We start from the raw sequence: 23381 nt of genomic DNA, 5'->3' as shown, positions 1-23381 counted from the left end.
TGAATCTCATTCGCTCCAGTCAGGAGAACAAGAGCTTGTCATCATATTATTGTTGCACTGTTATGAATTTTAAAGGGATCCTACCTTTGTTCCATTGCATCCTGGGACACCCTGAGGTCCTGGTGGCCCATCCTGTCCTGGTAATCCCTTTACAGTGGAAAAGAAGAAAGTACAGTTAGCTCAGAGGATGCTCTTCTGGGCTAGAAAGAGAAAATGGAGAGATTCTACCTAATCAACTGATTCTCACTCACAGGAAGTCCTGGTGTGCCTGGAAATCCTGGAAGCCCTGGAGGTCCCTAAAAGGGAAATATGTTTTAAACAGGATGGTGTGAACGGTAGTACAAATTACCAAGATTTGCTAAATGTAACCTATTGTGCACATGCATAAGGCAAACAGGAACATCAGAATCACCCTTAAAAAAGAATGCCATACTGAAAAGATATAAAGGTTCTCACATATCTTTTAGAGAAATATTCATGAAAACAGAGAAGACAACGCAAAACAACTATAGTGATTGCCATATATAGACACACAGAACACTCATGGTGCAGAAACATGGTTGTGTTCCACTGAAGTCAGAGCCACATGAATTGTTACCAGCTGAGGGGTTTGACAAAAAGAAAATGCAAATGTACAAAACCTAAGGGACTTCCCAGCAAATCAACTTCTGCCATACCAACCCTAGATATACTGCATCTACTTCATAATAAACGGAAGCAAAGTTACTGGAGCTTGTTCAGGTCCTACAAAGCAAAATGGATTAAATGAGTATTAAGACTACTCTTTCTAATGAGTTTATGAAAAGCAGTATCAGGGATCCATCTGATTGAGAAAGTTCTCTTCAGATTTAAGTCAATTTTTTTTCCCCTATAAATCACAGTTTCCATGAGAAGGACCCACTTAATGCCTGCCAATCTTTATCTATAATTCCAATATATCACCCTAAAGCTGCACAAATGCTTACTCTGATTCCTTTGGGTCCAATAGGCCCTGGAAGTCCATCATCACCCTAAAACAGAGCGAGAGAGAGCAAACACATGAACACATTAAAAATGGCAGTCAGCCTTTCTGTCAAAGTAAAAGCAATTATGATAAAATTTCTTTCACACGTTGATAGTAACATCGTTAAAAGTTATGTTATTTGTCATTTTCTGAGTAAAAAGGTTCAAAATAATTTTATTTTAGGCCTTGTTGTTAAGCCGGAATTGTAAAGCACTTTTACAGCTGAGAAATCGTAACTCAAAGGAAATAATTTTTAAATCAAAGCATATTTAAATTTGCTTTTAAGTAGATACCTTTTGCTTGCTCCTTTCATCAAATATACTATAGTGACCTCTTGTGGGCAAAACAAAGTGCAAGATTAAATGCGAGTAAGTTGTAGTATTACTGTTTTGTACTATGACAATGCAGAGGTTCGGAGTAAACTATCTGAAAAGAAAAGGCATTTAGGAAGGAGAAATATAATCAAAGTTGATAGCACAAGCCCCCTTTTTTCTTGTTATAACTCTTGCTATATCCCAATTAATTTTCTCTCTCACTGTAGACCTTCATTTTTCCCTGTCATCTACTTACTACTTTTTTTCCTCCTTTATGATGCATTTCTGTTAGTTTATATTATGGACTTTTACAAAAGAAATAGGCAGATCATGGCTGGCTAAGTCTGCGCACATTAAATACACAAACATTCAGAGAGAGGTTTTTCAGCATTCTCATGCCATATTACACCATCTGAGCACGATTTTGTAACTTAACAGCAAGCAAAAATGAATTCAAACCTTTCTTCTGCATTGTTCAATGTAGCTTTCATGCCTTCATTCACGTTGCCCCATCAAAAACCTGCCCCTGAATGCCACCAGGTGCAAAGTGCTGCCCATGTAGTGGGACTCTTGAAGGCTGATGGTCAAACACTACTCAGAGTTAACTAAGTGACAGGGTGCATTAGTGCATCGGTTAATAAAACTACACTACAGCAAAATACTTGCCAAATCTGTTCTCTAATCTGCAGTAGCTTGTGAAAGGATATAAATTGGTGCACGAAGTTTGCAAGTGTATATATATATAGAGAGAAGAATAGGAAACATCCACCAATGTTTTTGGTGCGGTTGACTGCTCAAAATAAACAAAAGAATGTCAAATCCCAACTTCCCAAGATTCTGACTGTTAAACCAATGATAATTAGGAATTCTGGAATAATTTGAGATCAACACTATGAGCAAGTTAACAATACTTAGCATTTCCATGCTGTAGAAGCGAACTGTGACTTACCTTTGTGCCTCTCGGACCAGGAGGTCCTTCTGGTCCTGGAAACCCAGGCAAACCTGGCTGCCCTTCCAAGCCTGGGAATCCCCTTTCACCCTACAAAAAGAATAGAGGAGACAAAATCATGAGTTATTTAAGATAAATTCAGAAAACAAAATACTTCTTTCTGGCTTTCTATAGGAAGTTGTCAAACAGACAAATAACAGTCTCACTGACTGAACATTTCACCTGGCTATATTTCCTGAACAACATGCATGTACGTTGCCTTTAATCGCACCATTTAAACAAATTTGAAAGGATGTTTATCCAGTATTTCAGCTACCTCTGGATCAAAAGAATTCATCAATCTGTTTCTCCTGGGCTGCCCAAATGCACCACTCTCTCCCTTCTTCCTATAAAAATTTACGTTTATTACTTACCAAGTCTCTCAAAAACTCACCTCTGCTGCAACACTTTTAAGAAGTTTCAGAAGGGTGAAAGTCTATACTATGACTGCTGCGTATCATCACTTTGATTATTATCATCATACAAGATTGATATTTATAATACAAAAGTGCCCAAGATCCTAGTCATGCACTGTAGGCTAAACATTGTACAAAGATAGAATGAAAGGAATGGTTCCAGCTCAAAGCACTTACGAACTAAAACGAGAGACAGACATAGGACAGCAAAGAAATAATGTTCGCTTTTATCTGTCACCTTATGCTCAAGTTGTAAGCAATATTCCTCAGTTGTGGTAACTGTATTTTGCTAAATGCTCATGATTAGTACACCATTATATGCTACCCTGTCACCTGTCAGCATACACTAACAATATGCTTTTCTGTAGTTTTGGAATGTTCATAGCTGCAAATTCATAAAACACATACGCTTGTGTTCCTCATATATCATAGAGCCACACAAATCACTAAATATTAAGGCTTCAATCAGTATAGAGAAGTTAGGCAGACCTAGAATTAACATATCTTTTTGTACATACATACATACATCATAGTGCACTTTTCAACTACACATACTGATCATTTCCTACAGCTCTGCTGCCTCAGTCAGTAGAATAATAGCAGAACAATGCTCATGGCACAGGTTGTTGTTCGGTACTTTGCTTTCTCCTACTTGCTCTACAGACAGTTTGGTTCCTTTTTGCAGGACAACTTCTGTATGTTTACCTCAATTATTGTATCATGCAAACCACAGAAACTGCCCAAGAAACAGAACCCTGGGCCCAGTATTCTTCCATTGCAACAAGTACCTTTATCATTAGATTAGAGCTGAACAGATTTTTGTATATTCTTTGAAGCAATTCGTCTTGAATTACTGTTTTCTTGAATAGCTTCAGCAAGCGCAGGAGTAGTAACTCCCATCTATATTAGATAGCAGTCTACCAGCTAAGGCATTCAGCAGGGAATTCAGAGGTCCTGCCTAGATCTCCACAGTCAGGGGAAGGAACTGAACCAGGAATCGCTCATCTTCAGGAACACAGCAGCAGATTGAAGACTGTCCATTGCAAGCAGATAGAAGCATCTAACCACAGCCTTAAGAACAACATGGAGAAGACAGCATTAAAGCTTTAGCCATCTCCTCTCTGTTTCCCATAAGCTGTACCCTGCATGCATTGACTTCAGGTACTCAGCATGACAGCAGTGTTAGGTTTCTTAAACACTGCTTCTCTCACAATACTACTTAGGTAGGTGCTCTGTATTGCACTGCAAGGTACAGAAAATCGGAAATTGCATACAAAAAATAGAAGAGAAACCAAGATTTCAGGAAAAATATTCGGAGCAAAGAAATAGATCAGGGCTTTTCTTCATGGCTTTTCTGATACTTGCTGTATTGCTTCCTTGGAAACAAATGAGGAAAACACTTTGAGGCATCAAAGGCTCTGCACAAACATGAGCAGAGAAAAGACTAAGCTGTACCTAGTCATATATAGTCAGATTCAGGAGGACTTGGGTAGGAAAGGACAGCTCGTTAACAATTCTGCTAAAATTGTTTTTCTAATAACTAAAATGTAAACATACTCCTGTTTCACTGTAGGTCACTCCTGCTCTTACACAGGATAGATACCTTTTGTCCTCTGTGGAAATGCTGAAATCACATCATAAATTGAGGCTAACTTGAGCTTGACAATCAGGGTCCAGGTTCTCTTCTTCCATACAAGGTGCCAGGCTCTACTTTTGCATGGGGCTGTACAGCTGGCGTGCTACCTCATCCAAAAAGCAAGACTGGAGGAGTGTTATTATCTCATGGCAGGATATGAAAGTGTTAGTGTGTTCCTGAAGGAGAGAAAATGAGGAATTTGGGAGCGCCCAGTAAGGAAAACATTAGACAGAGCCAGATTTTGGAGCAAGCTCTGGCAAGAATTGTGTTTGCACACTAAGGAAATGTGCTCGCATGCAAGAGAAATCAGATGTGCCAGGTGCTTGCTAGCCTACAAGATGTCTCTAAAACGTGGTTACCCTCCAGTCTCTATTCTAGGCAGCCAGAACTGGGGTACCAAGAACTTAAAAGTGAAAGCAAGAAATGCGTCAAGACAAAGAATTAAACAAGAAATACAGGAAACAAAAGATGCTACTAGACAATATACTTCTAAAACTATGAAATGAGTGTTTTTCAAGCCTACTTTGCAACCAGCGAGCCTTGCATGAAGAAACTGTTGCCAAAGCAACTCTGACGGCATTTACCAGCAAGTTACCCCCAGGAGCGAACAGACAATTTGAAGGACTGGAACAGCTAAGAGATTAAACTAGATACTTCTTGAGGGAACTGTATCATACTGATTACAGAGGAAATAGTTACTAACACTATAATTATTATCTTTGATCAAAAAAAATGTCTAGAGAAAGAGATGGGGAAAGAGGAGAAAGGGAAGGAATTAAACTGAGTAAGCTCTCTGGTATAGACATGATGTCAGAGGGAATCCTTTCATTGTCTCCTACTTCAGTATTACACACGAGCATACCACTAATAACATTGGTTTTCAGACATAGCTGCTTCTTCAGACTTTCCTGTTGCACACCTTGCATTTACTATACTGTTTCCATCAAGATTCAGATGTTACAAAGACCGAACTTGCCAAGAGAAGCTGCCAGCTGCCTTGCAAACACTGAAGCACACACAAACTGCAAAGGGAAATGTTAAAAATCTACTGCCAAAAGCCAATACCAAAAAAAAAAAAAAAAAAAAAAAGACATTATACCATTGGGGTGAGATTAGGGTCCACAGGCAGCAGGTTATGTATCTTCCCATGGGTACAACAACTCAGTCTCACAAGCCAGCTTCTCCTATGCAGAAAGTAGTACTGAGGGAGTCTAGATGCTTTTTGTTTCAGATTAGAAGTTACTGAAAAGAACCTAACTAGGGAAAGTTCAGCTCAGCTGAGGGCGGCACTGGATTCTTTCCACAGTAGAATAAAGATGCATCAGCTATAAGTCATCATTACTGTAGAGAATAAGTAAGGAGTCACATTCTGATTTTAGTGATAAATCCAGAGTAGTTCCAACATAATTGGCCTCAACCAGCTATGCAGATGTGGCAAAATTGTCAGCTTATGAGCTTGAACATGACTATTGCTTAGGGGATAGGAAGAAAAGAACAGTTGGGAAACACCCTAAATTATGCTTTAAGCCAATTAAAAAGGTATATGAAAAAAACTTAGCATAGTTCCAGTTACTCTAATAACAGTTCACAAGTATTTAGGAAATCAAGGATAGAGACAATTTTAAAGCACACAGAAGTCATTTACGTTTATGGAATTCCTTCCTAAAACATAGATATTTATAACAGAAATTACAGGGAATAAAGCTAGGATATTTACATAGATGTGGTACGCTCACGAAACAAGACACCTACATGATGTCTCTAAATTGTGATTTCTCCCTCCCCCCAAAAAGAAAAACATTCCAGAGTAAAATAAAAATTCAGAAAAATAGTAGTTGGGCAGTCCATTAAAGAAAAAATATAAAACAGATTTTTTATAAACTTGTTTTATTGTTTAAATATACATAAGCATCTGGCCATAACATCTGCAAAAACTAGAATGCTCCAACAAGCGTCAAAGTACAATAACTGAACCAGAGAATGGTTTGGTACTACCAGCACCAGAAACTGTAATGGGAGATAACTTGATACTGGGAACAGCAACAAAAGCTAGCTCCTGAGGCAAAGCATTCACAACAGAAGACCCTGTGATATTACAGTCTATCTGAACTTGTTCCTGATAATTTTCATGCTCTAGCACAGCATTTAGAATAGCACTACTTCAACATGCCAAAGCACCAAGGTGTAAAAACTTATTCTTCATCCATGAAGCAGAGAGAGATTACTGTTTAAGTTACCTCTCTCCCTCTTTATCATCATCTATACCTGTCTGCATATTTCATTCTCCCTTTAATGATAAGAGGGATGGGTCAACTTTTCAATGGCAGTTTGATACCTAAAGAGGAAGGCAAGTACTGAACAGGACTTACAAGAACATAAAACAGGAACTCAGTGTTTAACTTGCTTGACTTGTTAATTCTGTAAGCACTAAGTAAATCTAGCTTTAAATCCATCTTCTTTTAAATAGGGAGCAGAGGCTTGAGACTCCAGACATGAGGTCTCAGTACTTTCTTGCATGGTATGCACTGAGGTTGTCATTCACAGAAAGGATTCATTTCAGCTAACGTAACATTTCTTACTGGCAAGGCAGTCAACTGGTTAAGAGCCCTAGCTTATGCAATTTGGCTGATTAAAGGCAAAAGAACACGAAAAAAAAAAGTTATCACCCATACATGCCCCATTTTTTAAGCTCCCAAATCCCACCTCTCATTGTGGATTTGGCAGCAGAAACCAAATCTTGTTTCCTGCTGTTGCTATGAAATCAGCAAGGGGCTAAATACAGTCTCTATACAGTCTAGTCCCCATTACAGTCTAACTACGGGTGGCTACTTAAAAACAGACTTACAGGTGAAGGTCCTTAGTATTACTAAAAGATGTACAGGAGGCAGAAGTGCTGCAACAAACAGCCTTACTACTTCTCCCTTTTCTAGATAAGATAAAAATAGCAGTAAGTTGCCTTGGATAGTAGTAATCCCAAATGAAATTCTTCCTCAACTTAAAGCATACTGACAAGTTTAATTGAATTAAACCTATAGTATCTAATCCAGATCAAGTTTAAAAACAAATACACCAGCCAACCACAAACAGTAGTGTTAAAGGTATATTTTAATAGTGAAGTACAAGGAAAAAAAAAATCTCCAATATCATCTGTAATTAAAAAAAAAAAAAATCTTCAGGATAGCATCTCTTTAATCTTGCAAAAGCAGTAACAATCCAGCTCCAACAATGAGCCATTTGCCAGGGCAGTAAGCAAACCTTTCAGAGCATATGGCTACTTCACTGCAGTTCAGGCCAACATGCATGAAGCACAGATGCTAACCACATACTTTTTCACACTGAAGTAGTCAAAAATTGAGAATTTTCAATTACTTCTTTACAATCTGTAGTCACTGGTGAAAAAAGAACGCTGATCTTGACTTAGGTCTGCACAGAATTTTATTGTCAGAAATAGTGAAGGAAATAGGGACCCCCAAGGATTTTATGAGAAGTTTTCCCCAAGACTCAGTTTTTTTTTCAATATTATACATCCAGAAGGTTCAAAACATCATGGCTACTTATATCTGCATACAAAGGCAAGGTATCCAAAATACCTTTGGAACTGGGGCATTATAAGCTGTTCTTGCCAGGACCCTGTGCACTGAGGCCATGCCAAGGCAGTATATTAGAAACCCAAAATCCAGTTGAGTCTTCAGAGTTGCACCCCTTTCCACTGTGAAGTTCTCCTTTAAAAGACCATGAATTAACCACATGCAATAACTGAAGAGTTGCTTCCCAGCAGATTTGTGTAACTTAATTTGAATGGGTAAAACCCAATGGGCCGCATTCATCCAGAACAGTATAGCTTATTCCCACTTACTTTGAGCTGATCTGCATTTAATGTGTAGTGGAGAAAGCTAGTCCCTCCCAACCTGAGCCACACATTTCTATCACATCTATACAAATACTTGCCATGCAAAATACTTTTTTAATCACAGTGCTTATTTGGCTGAGAATTAACTTAGTTTGCAAAGAGATCTGTTCTCAGTAAGATTTTACTGACAGCTCTGAGCACAGTCACACAAGCACAGGAGAAGGGGAGGTGAGAAAGCATGTTTTGGTAGCAGCATGTAGGTCCCTTTAAAGTAAAACCACAGTAGTCTTGAGCTGCGTGCCCTCTTAGCCTCTAAGATGCAGGCTGCTTACTATAACTCTTGGCTCTCAGTCTGAGATTGAATATTGCCCCAAATCTCTAGGAACCTGATTTCAACAGTGCTGGATCTTGTTTTCAGCTGCAAAAACAGCCCAATAAGCTGTAAGTCTTGCTGAGAGGAGTGGGTTTTTTTATTTTTATTTTTTTGCTTTAGCTGGCTTTTTATTTATGAACTAGCTTTAAGCAGTGAGGCATGTTGAGCTCACAAATGCCACCAATCATCCAGCAGTTCCTTAAGTAAGAGGCAATTAAGTATTTCTTTCCTTCTCTTAAGCTGCTGTATGCAGCAGCTAATGCACTCTATTTTTCATCATTCAGCACAGATTTATTATTATTATTATTATTTGGGGGTGGGGAACACTACTCTAGCTATTAGCTCTCTGATCAGTTTTCATTGACATCTCTTCATGAGACTGAAAAATTACTGCAGTTTACCCATTTCATACATTTAATTTTAGTAAAACGAGCCCACGCAGAAGATGAAAAACTTAACAGCTTTTTATTTTGTCAGCCATTGCACTATAGGCTTCCCATAAAGCTTACAGTGCTTTGATCTTCCAACACATAATGTCTTTGTAATGCTACAAGAGCTCACAGCAGAGGCAGAGTTAAACGTGTCATTGACATAATGCAGGCAGTTAAAGAGCAGTGGTTTGCCAAGGAGGACAGGAAGAGAGCTTTCTTAGTTGCCACAGTCCAATTTGTATTAGTTGGCTTGAGAAGTTGGATATCCTGAAGTAAATCCTAAGATGCTTAGCAAAGCAGCTACTTCTGAGTATCAGAAAGGACTCCCTAGGCTCTGCTAAGCAGAGCAGCACTTCAGCTGGCTTGAGGCAAATGAACAGTGCCTTGGATGCAGGAGCTAGGTGCCAGAAGTGAAACGCAGTGGAACAGACGTGCAGGGCTTGGCTGAGTGCCTTTCACATTGCTTGTCCTGTCTTCCTAAAGCCACACAAGGTTCTGTACTACTAATGTCCAGTAGTTCTACAAATGCATTGTCACACTGCCACTGGGAGAGTCAGAGGGGAGATAATTTAAAAAACTCCTTGCCTAATGCTGCTCATATACCAGTTGGGCAAGGGGAGCTAGAGTTTGACTCCCAGTTCAGAGGTGACTGGTGGAAGAAGCAGGAATACCAAGTGTCAGATACATTACAAAAACATGAAGTTTGTTGTTGCAGCAGTAATTTACATTCAGCCATAGAAAAGAATTGTTGCACAAAGGCTGGGTGAAAGATACCACCTGGTTTGGAAACTTTCATCAAATGTATACATAAGTAGCACACTGCTACAGATCAACTCAATCATCTGAAGACAGCTTTAAGTGTCTTGCAGGAATACAAGATTGTAGAACAAATCTAAGACCAAAAAACAACCTCCCCCCACACACGCACTTACAGAAGGCAGCATTATGGATGGCAGTGACTGAGACCTCTTGCAACTCTCCAGAACCAGACAGGGAAAAAGCCAATGCCAATCAAGTACTGAGGCTTTGTAATTATAGGGCAAGTGTAGTGGGGGTGTGATCGATCCAGTTCCACAGGCAATGTGCCAAATTTGAGAACTACCGACTTTGCTTTTCATTGCATAATCCTGAGGCATGCCAGACTTTCACCAGCCTTCCAGAAGCTTGTGGAGCACTGTGGTGGTACATTGTGTCAAGAGGGAGTGTATAACTTTACTTAGCTGAAGGAGGAATCACAGTTCCTGTATTTCAAAACGAATCTTCCTTGCAAGATGGAAACCTGCATTATATCTGCCTATTTAAGTGACAGTCTCAAATACCTCCTTCCCAAAGGGCTCATGGCCATAAAAGAAAGCAGAGGCAAGGCAACAGCCCTACTGCAGGTGAAGCTTTCTGTTTTCCTTCCTTAAAAAAAAAAAAAAAAAAAAAAAAATACTACTACACTTTCATCAGTCTGCAGCCCTCTAAAGATTTTCCTGGAAACATGCAAAACCATTATAGAAATACTTGTTCAGATATGAGGCTTGTTTTACTGGAGCTTTCCCTTGCTGCTGTCCTTTCTCTTCACAAAAGGTTACCAAGCCTCTCACTCTCTTCCACCCTGGGCTAGCTATAACTTACCTCAGAAAAGGCCAGAGGTTGGAAACTGAATTGAGGAGAGATGGCAGTTCTCCTTAGTGGTTAGCTAGGACAGTCTGGAGGAGCAGAAACAGACCCCATAATACAAACGCCACTTAAAAATTTGCTCTTGACTGAGGCTCTCATACCTCAGTGGCTGACTGTATTTGGACAAAGAAACCCCTCTGACTCTAAAGAGCCCTAAGATAGTCACCCTTCTCTAGGAAAGAGAATTTCAATATCATTAAGTGACACTGAAGGACTAGAAAGTACTCACTGTGCTATGGTCCCTGCACATAACAGCTGCACAGAAAGAAAGTAGAATCACTGGGAGAAAAGGATCATCTATTTTACTAAGAATGCCAAAAGCTGCAATTCCCAATCCCCCTGCTCCCCCAACCTCTTATCCACACCAACCAGGCAATAGCCACTGAATGCTCACTGAGTGCTCACTGAATTCAGGCTCACTGAATTCACAAAATATCTGTGACTTCTGCAGAAAAAGGACAACTGAGAATTACAGATAGGTTCTCTGAAATTGCAGCTGTTACAGTTTTATTTGGAACTAAAGTTCAAGTGTCTTCAAACTAAACATGAAATAATTCTGTGACTAAGGTTCATCTGGTTTGGCCATCCTCCATCTGAAGACCCTGTAGGAATATATCAAGTAGGTTTAAATTTTGACTAACCCAGAGAACTTGTTATCAAGGGAGTATCATTCTTCACTAGGTAGGTAAACTAGGAATATACTCAATGAATTAACGCAAGTAAATGTCAAGGAATGAGCTCATCTGTTTGGAGACACCTGGATGGTAGGTGTGACTCCATGAATCACTCTGAACACTGGGCATCTGCCTTGATCAACCTCATTCAATAGTAAAACTGTCAACATATTATGATGCCCATATAGTGACTGAGTGTTTTACATCATTTTGGTTCATTTGAAGTTACATTTGTTCATATAACTTCAAAAACACATTTGACCCACATCAGAAATTAGAGTGTGCTGAAAAGCCCAAACCCAAAGCCTTTCTAGAACCAAGAGGTTAAGTGCTTAGATATGACACACTTAAACTTTAACATTCACATCTTTAAGTCTCTACGGTATCTCAAGCAAACTGTCCACAATGAATGGAAGCATTACATGGGAGCTATTTAATCAGAATTTACTTACAATTAGGTTCCATTACCTGAGAAAAGGCCTGATTCAGGCAAGCATTAAGTTGAACATCTATATCTCATTGTAACTAGAGGAAACAGCAGGTGCTCAGCATTGCTTGTTTGCAGTACCAGCTACTCAGGTTTAATAATTCTGGCCACAGTACTTTCAAGTACTTCTATTGTCCACCCTCTCCCCCTTGAAATAATGGGTAGGAGGGAAGGGTGAAAGAGGGAAGGGAAGGCAGAAGAAAGTTGCACCAGAAGATCAGCACCATCGTTACTACCAGCAGTCCAAATTCTATAATTTTGTCTCACCTAGAACAGGAGCATAGCATAGAGTAGACCTGTTTAAAGAGCAGTAATGATGAAGGCTCTTAAGGGAAAAAAAAAAAAAAAAAAAAAAGCAACCTTTCTATAACCTCCAAACCTTGGTTATCAGCTACTAGGGGAAAATGCATAGCACGCATTAAATATTACTAGAAAAAGTACAAGGCAGTTATTCATAACTGGCATGTAAGGAATTTGAGGAAAAGCATCATCTTATTTTGCTAATCTGTTTGATGAGAGAATACACTTTTAGCTATCAATCAAATGCTTGCTTGAGTGGCAGCTGTGATTGTTGGGAGAGCTGTATCTGACATGAACCACATCACCTCCACAGTCCAGTTGAACATCTAGACAGCAACAGGAATGAACTTAGTATACAAACATACAAGCAAGTTATGAGGCAGGAACAGTGTAAGTTTAGAATATATTAGCTAGTGTTAACTATTTATGAGCAGGCAATGCAAGGAACATAGGGTAAGTAACCTGTGGTTTTAAGTATTACTAGAATAAACACAATTGTACAAATCCACACCTTAGCTTGCCCACAAAACAGGCTAGCATAGCCAGGCCTTAACAGTAAATACGAATTATTTACACTTTACTAGAATCTGTTTCTTCACTGTTTCTATTCTCATATGTCTGGAAAAATTATTTTGTTCCATCACTCTCCATTCTTGATAAAATTATAAGCCCATTCTGTACACCATCAGATAGACACAAGACTAGTGCTCTAACAGCTGCAGCTTTCTTTGATGCTGGAAGTGACATAAATGCAGCATGCCCACAATACTGTCAAACATGAGCAAAAAAAGAGCTATCATTAAAATGCAAAGTCTGGCATATGGCTGGATGGTGTGTTAGTCTGCCACTAACAAATTAGAGATTTACCTTTTCACCTTTTACTCCACTGCAATCACACTTGGATAAAGATGTGCATCCATGGCAAGCCTTTAAAGACAAAAAATGAAAAGAAATTACACATTTTTAAATCAACATAAGACAATATCATAACTTCTGTAATAATATTGCAGATAAGTCTAAAACCGTAAGCTAAGTATGAAGTATGCATAAGGGTGAGATGACTGAGTAGACAGAACTCTGAAATTTCAATCACTTTAGTAATAGAGAATTGTGCCTGTACTTGTCACAGTTCCCCTGACCATTGCACAAATTTTCACATCGATGCTTAAACATGCCAACACATCACTTCTTGCTAAAAAGGCCACCTTCAACAAAACGGGCTTCTAGGCACATGCCTCCACCTTAGGAGTCCAATTACAGCTCCCACCAGTAGATGTCAGGTCTCACACAGGAGTTCAGCTAAGCCTAAAGCTTAAGAGCATACATATACAGTTACTAGAAAGATACTTACTATATAATTAATTCTTTTCTCCACAGCCCAGTTATGGAAGAAAGATTTTTTTGAAAAGAGATTTCATCTAACTGCATTTATGCTCCATCCCTAAGCATGACAACACAGCTAAAACATAAGCTGAGTGACAGGCAGATATTGTGGAGGTCAGAGTAGAGGAACAAGAAAACTTGATCTAAGGAAAAAAAAAATCCACAACAGGTAACTCTTCAGTACCACATCTGCTCAGTTTAAATCACTCCCCCCACCTTTGTCTTAGATTTCCATGTTGCTTTCAGAAAGATGAGCAGACTAGCATGTGTGCTAAGAGGCTGTTTCTACAAAATGTTTCACTTACTCCAGAAGACTGTCTTTTCTTTAAAGATGCTGAAATTGATTACTACATGTGTGTACAGACAATGAACATTAGAAGATACACCACCTGACATACTTTTGACTTGTTCAAAGGAAGGCATTACAGTATACTAAAAAAAAAAAAAAAAAGTACAGCACATGCTTCAAAAGTTGAAGAAACTGAGGCTTTGTGGTCCCTTTTCCTGCCTTTAAGTAATCTACAAGAACATTTTGTATAGCAAAAGTTGCAGTCAGGCAGGGACCCAGCCATGTATCAGATCAAGTACACCCACACTTGCATTCTAGCCTTCATTATCGCAGAAGCATTCAGACACATGACCCATCACCTACCTGGCATTGGGAACGCCCTGGCTCTTAGCCTAAACACATTAGCAAGCCTCAGAATGAAAATACCCAAGCAACCTAATTCACCTGGAGCTATACGAACCCTGGATAAACTAAAGCATCTTGCAGCAAAAGGCAGGAGAAAAACTCTCAGCACTGTGAGCTTTTAAGTACGGCAATACTGCTACATAATGGACCAGGGCACGTCTCCAAGCACCCCATTTGTCTCTTTAAGTAGTTGCTAGATTTGATATATATGAAGGCTCAAAACTCTTGATTAATAGAAGTGACAGCATAGAGCTGATTGCCAAAGTGAAACCAATCCTTACTTGCCAGTTTAGGTTTCAAAACCAGACTAGATAAAGCCCTAAGGAACATGGCCTAACCTCACAGCCAGAGCTGGGTTAGACTAGGTAACTTCCCAAAATCCTTTTTAACCAGAGTAACCATACAGAAATTCAGTATCAGGGGGCCAAAGATCCTTTTTACTTTCAAAAGTAGATTAAAGTTTCTTTAGAAAAAGTTCTAGGATTAATTCCATTAACAGAACTTCAAAGGGGTTAACCTTAGTTACATGCAACATTCCTTTTCCTTGCAGTACAGTCCCCAAAACAAAGAAATAGCAAATTACCTATCTCACAGGGCAACAGCGCTGGTTTCTTATTACCAAGATAGCATAGTGAGATCTACCGGAAAGTCTTTGCTGACTCCAAGTAGGCAACGGAGGAAAGAAAAGCCACACACACAGTACTCAAAAGACCCACTACAAGCTTTGCAGTGGCAAAACTCATGTGCTAGAAGTGCATCCATGGAAAGCATAATCAAGATCCTACAGAGCATAAGGAGGATTCATTTACACTACAGAACAGAAAAGACTCATTTAATCCTCCTCAAATCCTTCAGAGGCGGTTTCTCATGGAAGTTTCCTGGGTTTTCAGGAAAACTAGTGAGGTGAACAGGGGGAAAAGGAAGGTGAAGGGGGAAATAATTGCAAGATTATATCACTCCTTCACAAAACAAAGAAGCAAAATATTCACAAAACTGAGAAGGGAAGTTTTTTAGGTAGTGGTAAGAACAGTCTCTGCCCTTTGAGTCTGCACCTCTATAGTAAAGCAGCAGAAAAAACAAAAACTTGCTAAACATCACGCTAAGAGGATTGTTGTTGCACAAAGACTACCCACCCCCCCCCAAAAAAAAAAAAAAAAAAAGAAAAACACAAACAGGGAAGCTGTGAATAATTCACTTTGGGATGGCCCATGCCAAGCAGGGCACCTTAGGGCAGGTTGCTCAGGGCCTTGCCCCACTGCAGTATGAATAGCTCCAAGAGTGGAGATCCCACATCCTCTTCACCTTGAGGGCAGTTAATCACTGAAATTTCTCATTTTTAAGAATCTCAATTTATGTAGCAGCTTCTATCTATTGCCTCTTATCCTATGCCCTACGAGATGCCCAGAGAGGTTGTGGAGTCTCCTTCTCTGGAGATATTCAAGGGCTGCTGGGATGCAACCCTGTCTGATATGCTCTAGGTGACCCTGCTGAGCAGGGGGCTTGGACTAGATGATCTCCAGAGGCCCCTTCCAACCTTACTGATTCTATGGGCCTGGCTCAATCTTTGCTGCACCCTCCCAGCTATGTAGGGCAGAACAGCCATAGGTTTTCCTCCTCCCCTGAAGCCTTCCTCACTCAGGACTGAAGTGGCCAGGGTCACACAGCTCTCCCCGCACTCCACAGGTTCCAGTCTCCCAAACCTTGGTGGCCCAGAATGAAGCAAAAGGAGAAATGAGAGACCTTTAAGTTTAGGATCACACACACTTGCTTTAGATTTTGCTAACTGGCGTCAAAATTGACTAAGTGAATTCTTGAAAAAGCTGACAAGGAGCACCTTTCCCACACACACTGGCTATAACGGTGGATGTGATCCACAAAGATAAGAGCGCATCCTTCCCAGTATTGCAGTTTAAAAATATTATAAATGAAGATCTTCATAAAAACTTAGTTTTTAAAGAAAGTTTCCCACTTACTTCAAAGCGCTTTGTCAATATAGCTACCACCATAGAACATACTTCTAAGAAATGATTATCTTTCAAAGCCATTTATATATTTAGACTAGGTCCATCCACTTAGAGCAAACTCTTAATATAGGCAATTAACCTGTCTTGAGATGTCGGGTATATTTATTGAACATTTCATATATACTTTTGGATTTCTAATTCTGATGCATTACTTGCAGGAAAGAAATATGGTCCTTCCTAGACAGAGGAGTGAAGGGAAGCCAAGAGGAGTCTGCAATCAGAAAACTCTTCAGATATCCACTGCAATTAAGTGGTGGTAATTTCTGGCTTAAATCCTGGGAAGATCTATTCACCCACAAGCTTATCAAGAAGTATTCCCCCAGAGGGACTTATCTTCCTGTACAAAACCAGTATTTGGCAGATTGTCCATTCCTTATCTGCATCAACTTTTATACCCACCAAATGAAGTTTTTTAAAACCAAACATTTTTGAAAAGAAAAAGCCCAGAGAATGGGGACTACATCAAGATCATTCATATCACTTACAGGTCATACTGTCATATAGCATAAAAAAGTCAAACATGCCAACACAACAGTCAACAACCACCAGAAAGCTTAATGACCTATGCTAAACAAAAACTTGCTTCTTGTTTAGACTCTTTCAGTAGTCTCAAGGCCATTTTTAACTTGGGAAAGCAGGCATAAGAACTGTGCTACAGAAGAATACGTACTGCATAACAAGTCAGTGCAAGCTTGTCAGCCACCCAGCAGCCACAGGCTAGAGACTTCTGATATCACAAGTTTATTTCTGTAGCTTACTTTTTAAAAAAAAAAACACTAAAGAAGAAGAAAAAGTTCCATACTACACATAGGCATGCTCGGAATTTCTTCTGCACACAAGTTATCCACACTTCAGTCAAACAAAGATGGCAAACACAATGGCTCATTTTAAGCACAGAAAATCTAAATTAAGACCAAGCCTTTAGATGGCTACAGTCAGTTTCCCATACATGGTCACAGCTGAACCATCAGTAGTTCTGAAAATTAAGCAACTTTCTGGGTTTTCAGACCTGAAAAATTAAACGACTTCAAAGCTCAAAGGAACACCGAAGTTACACTTGCTGCATTTGTTCAGTTTCTCCCACTTCTAACAAAGTCTCGTGCCTTGCCTTAGCCAGCCAGAAGTCTTCATCAGCAGCTCAATTCCTAGCTCTCACCATTGGGACACACTGCAGACCGTACATGACAGGGAAGATGTTGAAAAACATTGGATGAAACTGTTCTGGCTTGATCATAAAAAAGTTAAGTGATTAATCTCCATGCTCATTAAGATCTTCTAGTCTTGGACTGCAGGAGGATGGACAAGAAGCAGGAGCAGACCATAAGAACGTGACCAGATGGCTCAGATTTGCTTCTTACTGACAGCATTGTTTCCACACACACCACCATCCCCACGTACCTGTAAGTGTGAACTCACCTACAATTACTGTCATTTCCTTTGCTGTGACTTTTGTATAGCAAGGCACAATTGAGTGCTTTAATTAATCTATTGGAGTTCAGCTAATCCTTTCACTGGGTTTTCCTGACAGCTTGTCCCCCATTGAACTGCTGTGCAGAGAGCAAGTTCTTTTCATTAGTACATAAAAGGAGGGATGGCTTTGGTTTTCTAGTCAAAGGATAACTTTTCTAGAACAAGTTCAGCCTTTTGCATCTTACACACACACACTGAGGAAAATTGTTTTGTAATGCCAACAGAATTTTCTTCTCAGTTTGGAGAAAAAACATTTCAGATCAGTCACTTTTTTACTCTCAGCCACAGGTTTTTTACAGTCAGCTCAGTGAAAAGAATAAGATTATCCTCAAAGTTTGTTCTGATTAGAAACCTGCCCTATGCATTTGGCACATTCCCTCTCCTCTCTCATCAAGCCCAGAGATGTGAATGTTGAGGGAATTAAGACATTTGCCCCTCATCCCCAAGAGCTGCAATTTCCAACAGCATTAGCCAAAATACTCATAAAAAGACAGGCAGATGAATACTGTTCCTGGAGAGAGTAGCAACTTGGGACTCCAAAAGTGCGAGGGAAAGGGAAAATCTCATTTGCTGAGCACTAAGAGCAAGTCAGTATAAGTTATACAGAATTGGTTAATACTTTTAGAGGAATTACTCTGATTTTATCAAATTCAGTCAGACTCAAAGTAACCCAGCACAATTTAAGCACCAGATGGTTGCAAAACTAAAAAGCATAGATAGGAAGTATAGCTGTGCTTTGGAAGTGATTTATTATTATATGCAGCTAGCTACAGGGAAACTAAATAATATTACCTGCTGGATGAGGTAAGGCATCACAAAAAAACAAATAAAAGCAGGTAGTAGTATTTAAATAAACTTCTATATGATTAAGTGCTAGTACATTAACAATGTTTTAATATTCTTTCCATCTAAAAGATTAAAAGGATGAAGAAAGGAAGCAAGCCATTGACAGGACTTGAGATTTACAAGTTATAAATTAATAACAAAAAGAGGTATAACTTCTTACAGAAGTAGTTAGCTTGCAAAGGCAGCTTACTAATTCACCATAAAAAAAAGTGTTCTAACCTGATTCAAATTGCTTGCAAATGAATACTCAGTCCAAGTATCACTAAACAATTGAAGAAAAACAGCCTGGACATTTACAGACTAAGCAGTTTAACATCCTCCTAATGAATTATTTTACTATGAATCCAGAATTTCATGTTTTTTAAAAACAAGCAGGGTTATCAGACACAGCTGCATTACCTATGTAGCAATTCAGTCTGCACTGGAAGACTGCATGTTTTTCTTGACAGCTCAGTTCTGGTGGCAGCAAAAGGTCAAGTAGCAATCAAAAACTGATCATGTATAGTCAATAATTTTAAACAGTTGTGTGGTTTGCAATGTATTACAACTGCCTTCATGCTGTAAAGGACCACTGAGCTTTAGTGCACATCTGTTGGGATTAACATGCACAGGCCAGCTTTATAAACAGATGCTGACCTGAAGGGACCCAGACAGCTACTGATACCACTACACTGTCTGTAGCCATGACAGGTGAAAAAAGTGCCCTCTGGCAAGAAAAGGATGTACAGAAATCTACTAAATTGAAATTCTGCCTAGAAAAGTTAGCCAAAGTTTTAAAGTAAATTAAGTCTGCAACACATTCTGCTCACAGGAGCATAGCTGAAATATTCCAGAGCTGGTGAGGAAGGAGTAGAGAGAACAAGTAGCAAGAGCTACAAGAGTGATTAATATGCAGTCAAGTCATACTGTGCAATGAGCATTTATCTCCTGTATTTACATGTTCCCATAGTTCGTTCTAATAGCCCCACTAGTATTTTCTTGAATGCATATGATTAAGTCCTTTGTTAGTTTACTTTTATTAAGATTCCCATTCACAGGAAGGGGAACAAAGGAAGAACTACAGTCAAAGCCATCTGAAAGCAATTAGTCTTTGAGGGCTTCCATATAGCATACACATGCACTAACTGCTCCTGAACCCAAAACTCAGGATTCTAGCCCATATATTTTTCCTCTTTTTTTATGGATATGAGTAATGGAAGCATTTCAGCAAAGCTGATATTCTTATGAGTCATTTTACTACCTGCAGCATGCTTAACTGCACAGCTCCTCAGGCAAAGAATTAGTGTTATTTGAAGGTATACTCTCAACTTCAGGATGGATACACAGTAGACTAGATTTAATACTTCAGGCTTTATTTCTCCTTCCAAGTGCTACAAAAAACCCCTAATACAGGAACAGCACTTTCCTTATACTAAGTCTTTTGCATTCATTATGCAGTGTTTCAGTTTCAAGTCTCTTTGGCGCTTACCAACATCACAACTAGCTGTTCTCGTTAGCAAGCAAGTCGGGCAATAAAATTAAACAGCATTACTTTCTTTGGAGAACAAAAGGAACAAGCCAAATAATGCTTGCACCAAATCTTACACTCTGAATAGGAAGACACATATCAAGCCACAAAAAGAACTAGAGGCACAGACTCCTCAAATTCTTGCACTGCATGCATCACTCCCAAACAGCTCTTTACAGCACAAGAGGAAGGGGAGGAGGAAGTGAACAGTATTAGACAGACCAGTTCTATTTTTGAAGCCTTTTAATCCAGAAAACTGCAAAATAGAACTTCATAATTTTCAAATTTGTCTCTAGAATACATATTTGGGGAAAACAAGTTATTTCCTGGAACTGCTACAAGATGTAGATTAGAGAGCTCATAAACATACAACTGGCTACTGCTGAAAATCAGTTCAGTTTTGTAGTTTGCAGAACTGCAGTAGTAACTGCATATTCCTGAGTGAATTGCAGTGTCTCCTCATCTCTTTCTGCTCACCATTTAAAGTAGAGAGAAGAGAATTTTCCCACAGCAATTGCTGCAACCTATTCCCAGAATGAAGCTTATATACAGTGAGACAAATTCCACTCCTCAGTTCTACTAGCAGCTATGGGAATGCCTAAACGCCACCAGTATCACTGATCACATTCAAACATGGCAGCTTAACACTATTGTTCCTGACTGGACAGTACTACAGAGAGAAAAACAAAACAAAAAAAAAAAAGCATGAATATTGGAGATTCATGCTCCTAGTAAAGATAGCGTCTTCTCTTAGAAACTTACTATCTGATTAAAGCCAGTATTCAGCAGAAAACTGTTAGAAATGTGTTCATCCTAGGAAGAAGGCTAAGGATGCACAGAAAACTTTCCCATCTGTAATCACGCAAGCTTTGCATTCAACTATTTATACCTTACTATTTATAATTGAAAAGAAATAGTCTTGCAGTTCCAAGTAGGCAAGTAGGCAGAGATTAAGCTTAATTTTCCTGGTGGTTCCCCCCCCCCCCCAAAAAAAAACCCACCACACATACTCATATTTATTAAGCTTGCCAAGATCAGTATAACAAAACACCTGCATAGCTATCCAGCAAAGGATTTATTACTCATCCAGGTCAAAGATTTCACCATTTATCTTCAAGTTGAGTTTTCCTTTCACTTGCCTGGACATGAATAAACCCAAGATACAAAGGGGTTTGTGGGGATAGGACAAGAAAAGTTAAAGCTGCTATTGTGAGTTCTAATTAAGCCTACAGAGCATGTATGTGAAAGTATAACAAGTATACGCATCTACAGATCTCAGATCCGAGTAATAAACTGTTAAGTTAGCTATGGCAGTATAGACCATCACAGTTCCATAACCCAGAAGTCCTTTCTTTTTCACTTGAGTATGGTCTTTATAAACTGTAGCATTTCTAAAGGAAAATCTGAATCAAAAGCTTATTATTACTCTCCCTTTTAAATAATCATTTCCCCCAATTTACCTAGTTAGAAAAACCGTGGTCAAGAGCTCCTGCAAACAAGTATTCTGACTTTATTTTAGCTCATGAAAGTTACTCTCCTAGTTTCTCTCTCTCTTTATATTAAAAAAAATAAAAAAAAATAAAACTTCTGACATGTAACTTAACCTGTTATACCTTGAGGCACTATTTTTCTTTGAAGTCTGCACAATACAAGATCTGTTCAGACTTTCAGAGGAAGCTCTCAACTGTAGTAGCCACAGTTCTGGCCACTGACTGAGGATTCACAACAGAAGCTGGTTAAGAACGTATCTGATCAATACTCAAGCCCTCTTATCCTTCTTAAGAGGCAGCATTAGGTTTGCTTATGATCTAAAAACCTGAATAACTTGTATTCTTTGTTGTTGCTTTTAGAGCAGCAGTAATAACATGAAACTTAACTAAAAAACCCCACTAAACCCAGTTATCACAACCCAAATTAACTTCTGATTCTTTTATACAGCCTATTTAAGAACCAGTAAATACAGCTTCTTAGAATACAGTTACTACAATTTCACTGAAAATATTGAAGATCTCCTTGTTAAAAAGAATGTAAGCAAGCTAACTTTGGCATAACTACCCTCAGAATACAGAGCAGACACTTTTGACAGGTATGTACACTTCAAAAGGATTGTGCCACAACAAATATAGTAAGAGGTCACAGCTCCTTAAAACAGTAAAATCCCTCATTATTTTAGACTAAAAACAGATAGAAAAGTAATTGTCCTGTTTTTAGACTGAACTGATTATATCATTTAGAGAACTGTATATTAAAGTACTATCTTTCACAGAAATTTCTAGTAAAAAAATAAAAGCAACATTTGCAGACAGGGACAGATCCCTTTCCTTAGGCAAGCTGACATAATTAAAAAGTCACACAAAACTTTTGGGCTCAAACTTCTTACTGAATTCAAATCCAAAAGCTTGCAGTTTGGGGGAGAATGGCAATAAGGCAACTATTTGCCCAATGAATTTTCTCCCTGTAAGACTGGAAGTACCACAAAGAATTGATTTCTGCTCTCCAATCCCTGCTCCTAAGGCAGGTTCGGAGGCACAGCCTGTAGAAACGCTTGCTTACAGAGTTTGGCAGGTTGAGCGACGTGCCATGCATCAGCAGCTACCGCTGCACAAAGACGCAGCAAGCAGCAACCCAAAGGAGCAGCAATGCAGGTTATTCAAGTGCCTGAACTGCAGAGTTTCCAGAAACAGAGCAGGGACAGACTCATCCCTAGCAAATCCTAGAGGGGCTGCCAGTTAGCAGAAAGAAGCTTAGAGAGAAATAGTCTTCAATCTCCCAGGTGTTAGGGCTTCCCACCTCCCCTTCTCACTGCCAAAATGGAAAGTAGCAAGCAGGCATAGGCAGAAGTCACCAAGTCCCACCCTCACCCCCCTCCAGAAGAGGCGGCCTTGCAGAGTCTTTCCCTATGTATTATCTGAATAGGAAAAGAAAGCACAGCAAACAAGAGCCCAGCTGGACATCTGCTTAACTTCCCTGCAACCCCAGACTCACTCCCTTTCTCCATACTTATCTTTAAGGGGAGAAAAGCTGAGGACTCTCCAAGACATGCAGAAGCTAGTTAAGCAGCCAGTCTGAAGGACAAGAGTTAGCCTTACATTTGCAGTAGCTCATTCCCATTTTCTAAAGTAAAATCAAAACAAGAAAACCCCTTTCCAGAAAGCTTTTGGTATTCCAGTGCTGCCAGCCTTGCACTCAGTTGTAAGCAAGGAAAAGTGAATGGACAACTCTCACCACTTCTGAAAACCTGTATGTGTCCTGTCAATCTTACAGGACAAAGAATGGGCTTAAGCAGAGTGTGTTTTGCCAGGTGGGGCACACTGAAGCAA

At 39.3% G+C, this 23381-nt stretch overlaps 1 protein-coding gene across 1 annotated transcript in view; it reads right to left on the bottom strand.

Annotated features, from left to right (window-relative positions):
* COL4A5 (collagen type IV alpha 5 chain) overlaps nucleotides 1-23381 on the bottom strand; it is an 87767-nt gene that overhangs the window by 50769 nt on the left and 13617 nt on the right. The window contains exons 2-6 of the mRNA XM_062585047.1: nucleotides 13005-13064; nucleotides 2267-2356; nucleotides 966-1010; nucleotides 252-296; nucleotides 85-147 (exon numbers count right to left, since the gene is read on the bottom strand). Of these exons, the coding sequence (XP_062441031.1) occupies nucleotides 85-147; nucleotides 252-296; nucleotides 966-1010; nucleotides 2267-2356; nucleotides 13005-13064 (303 nt within the window). The remainder of the gene's footprint in view (nucleotides 1-84; nucleotides 148-251; nucleotides 297-965; nucleotides 1011-2266; nucleotides 2357-13004; nucleotides 13065-23381) is intronic.

This window comes from Rhea pennata, chromosome 11, assembly GCF_028389875.1.
Source record: "Rhea pennata isolate bPtePen1 chromosome 11, bPtePen1.pri, whole genome shotgun sequence".
Classification (NCBI taxonomy): Eukaryota; Metazoa; Chordata; class Aves; order Rheiformes; family Rheidae; genus Rhea; species Rhea pennata.
This window is presented reverse-complemented; position numbering and strand designations above follow the sequence as displayed.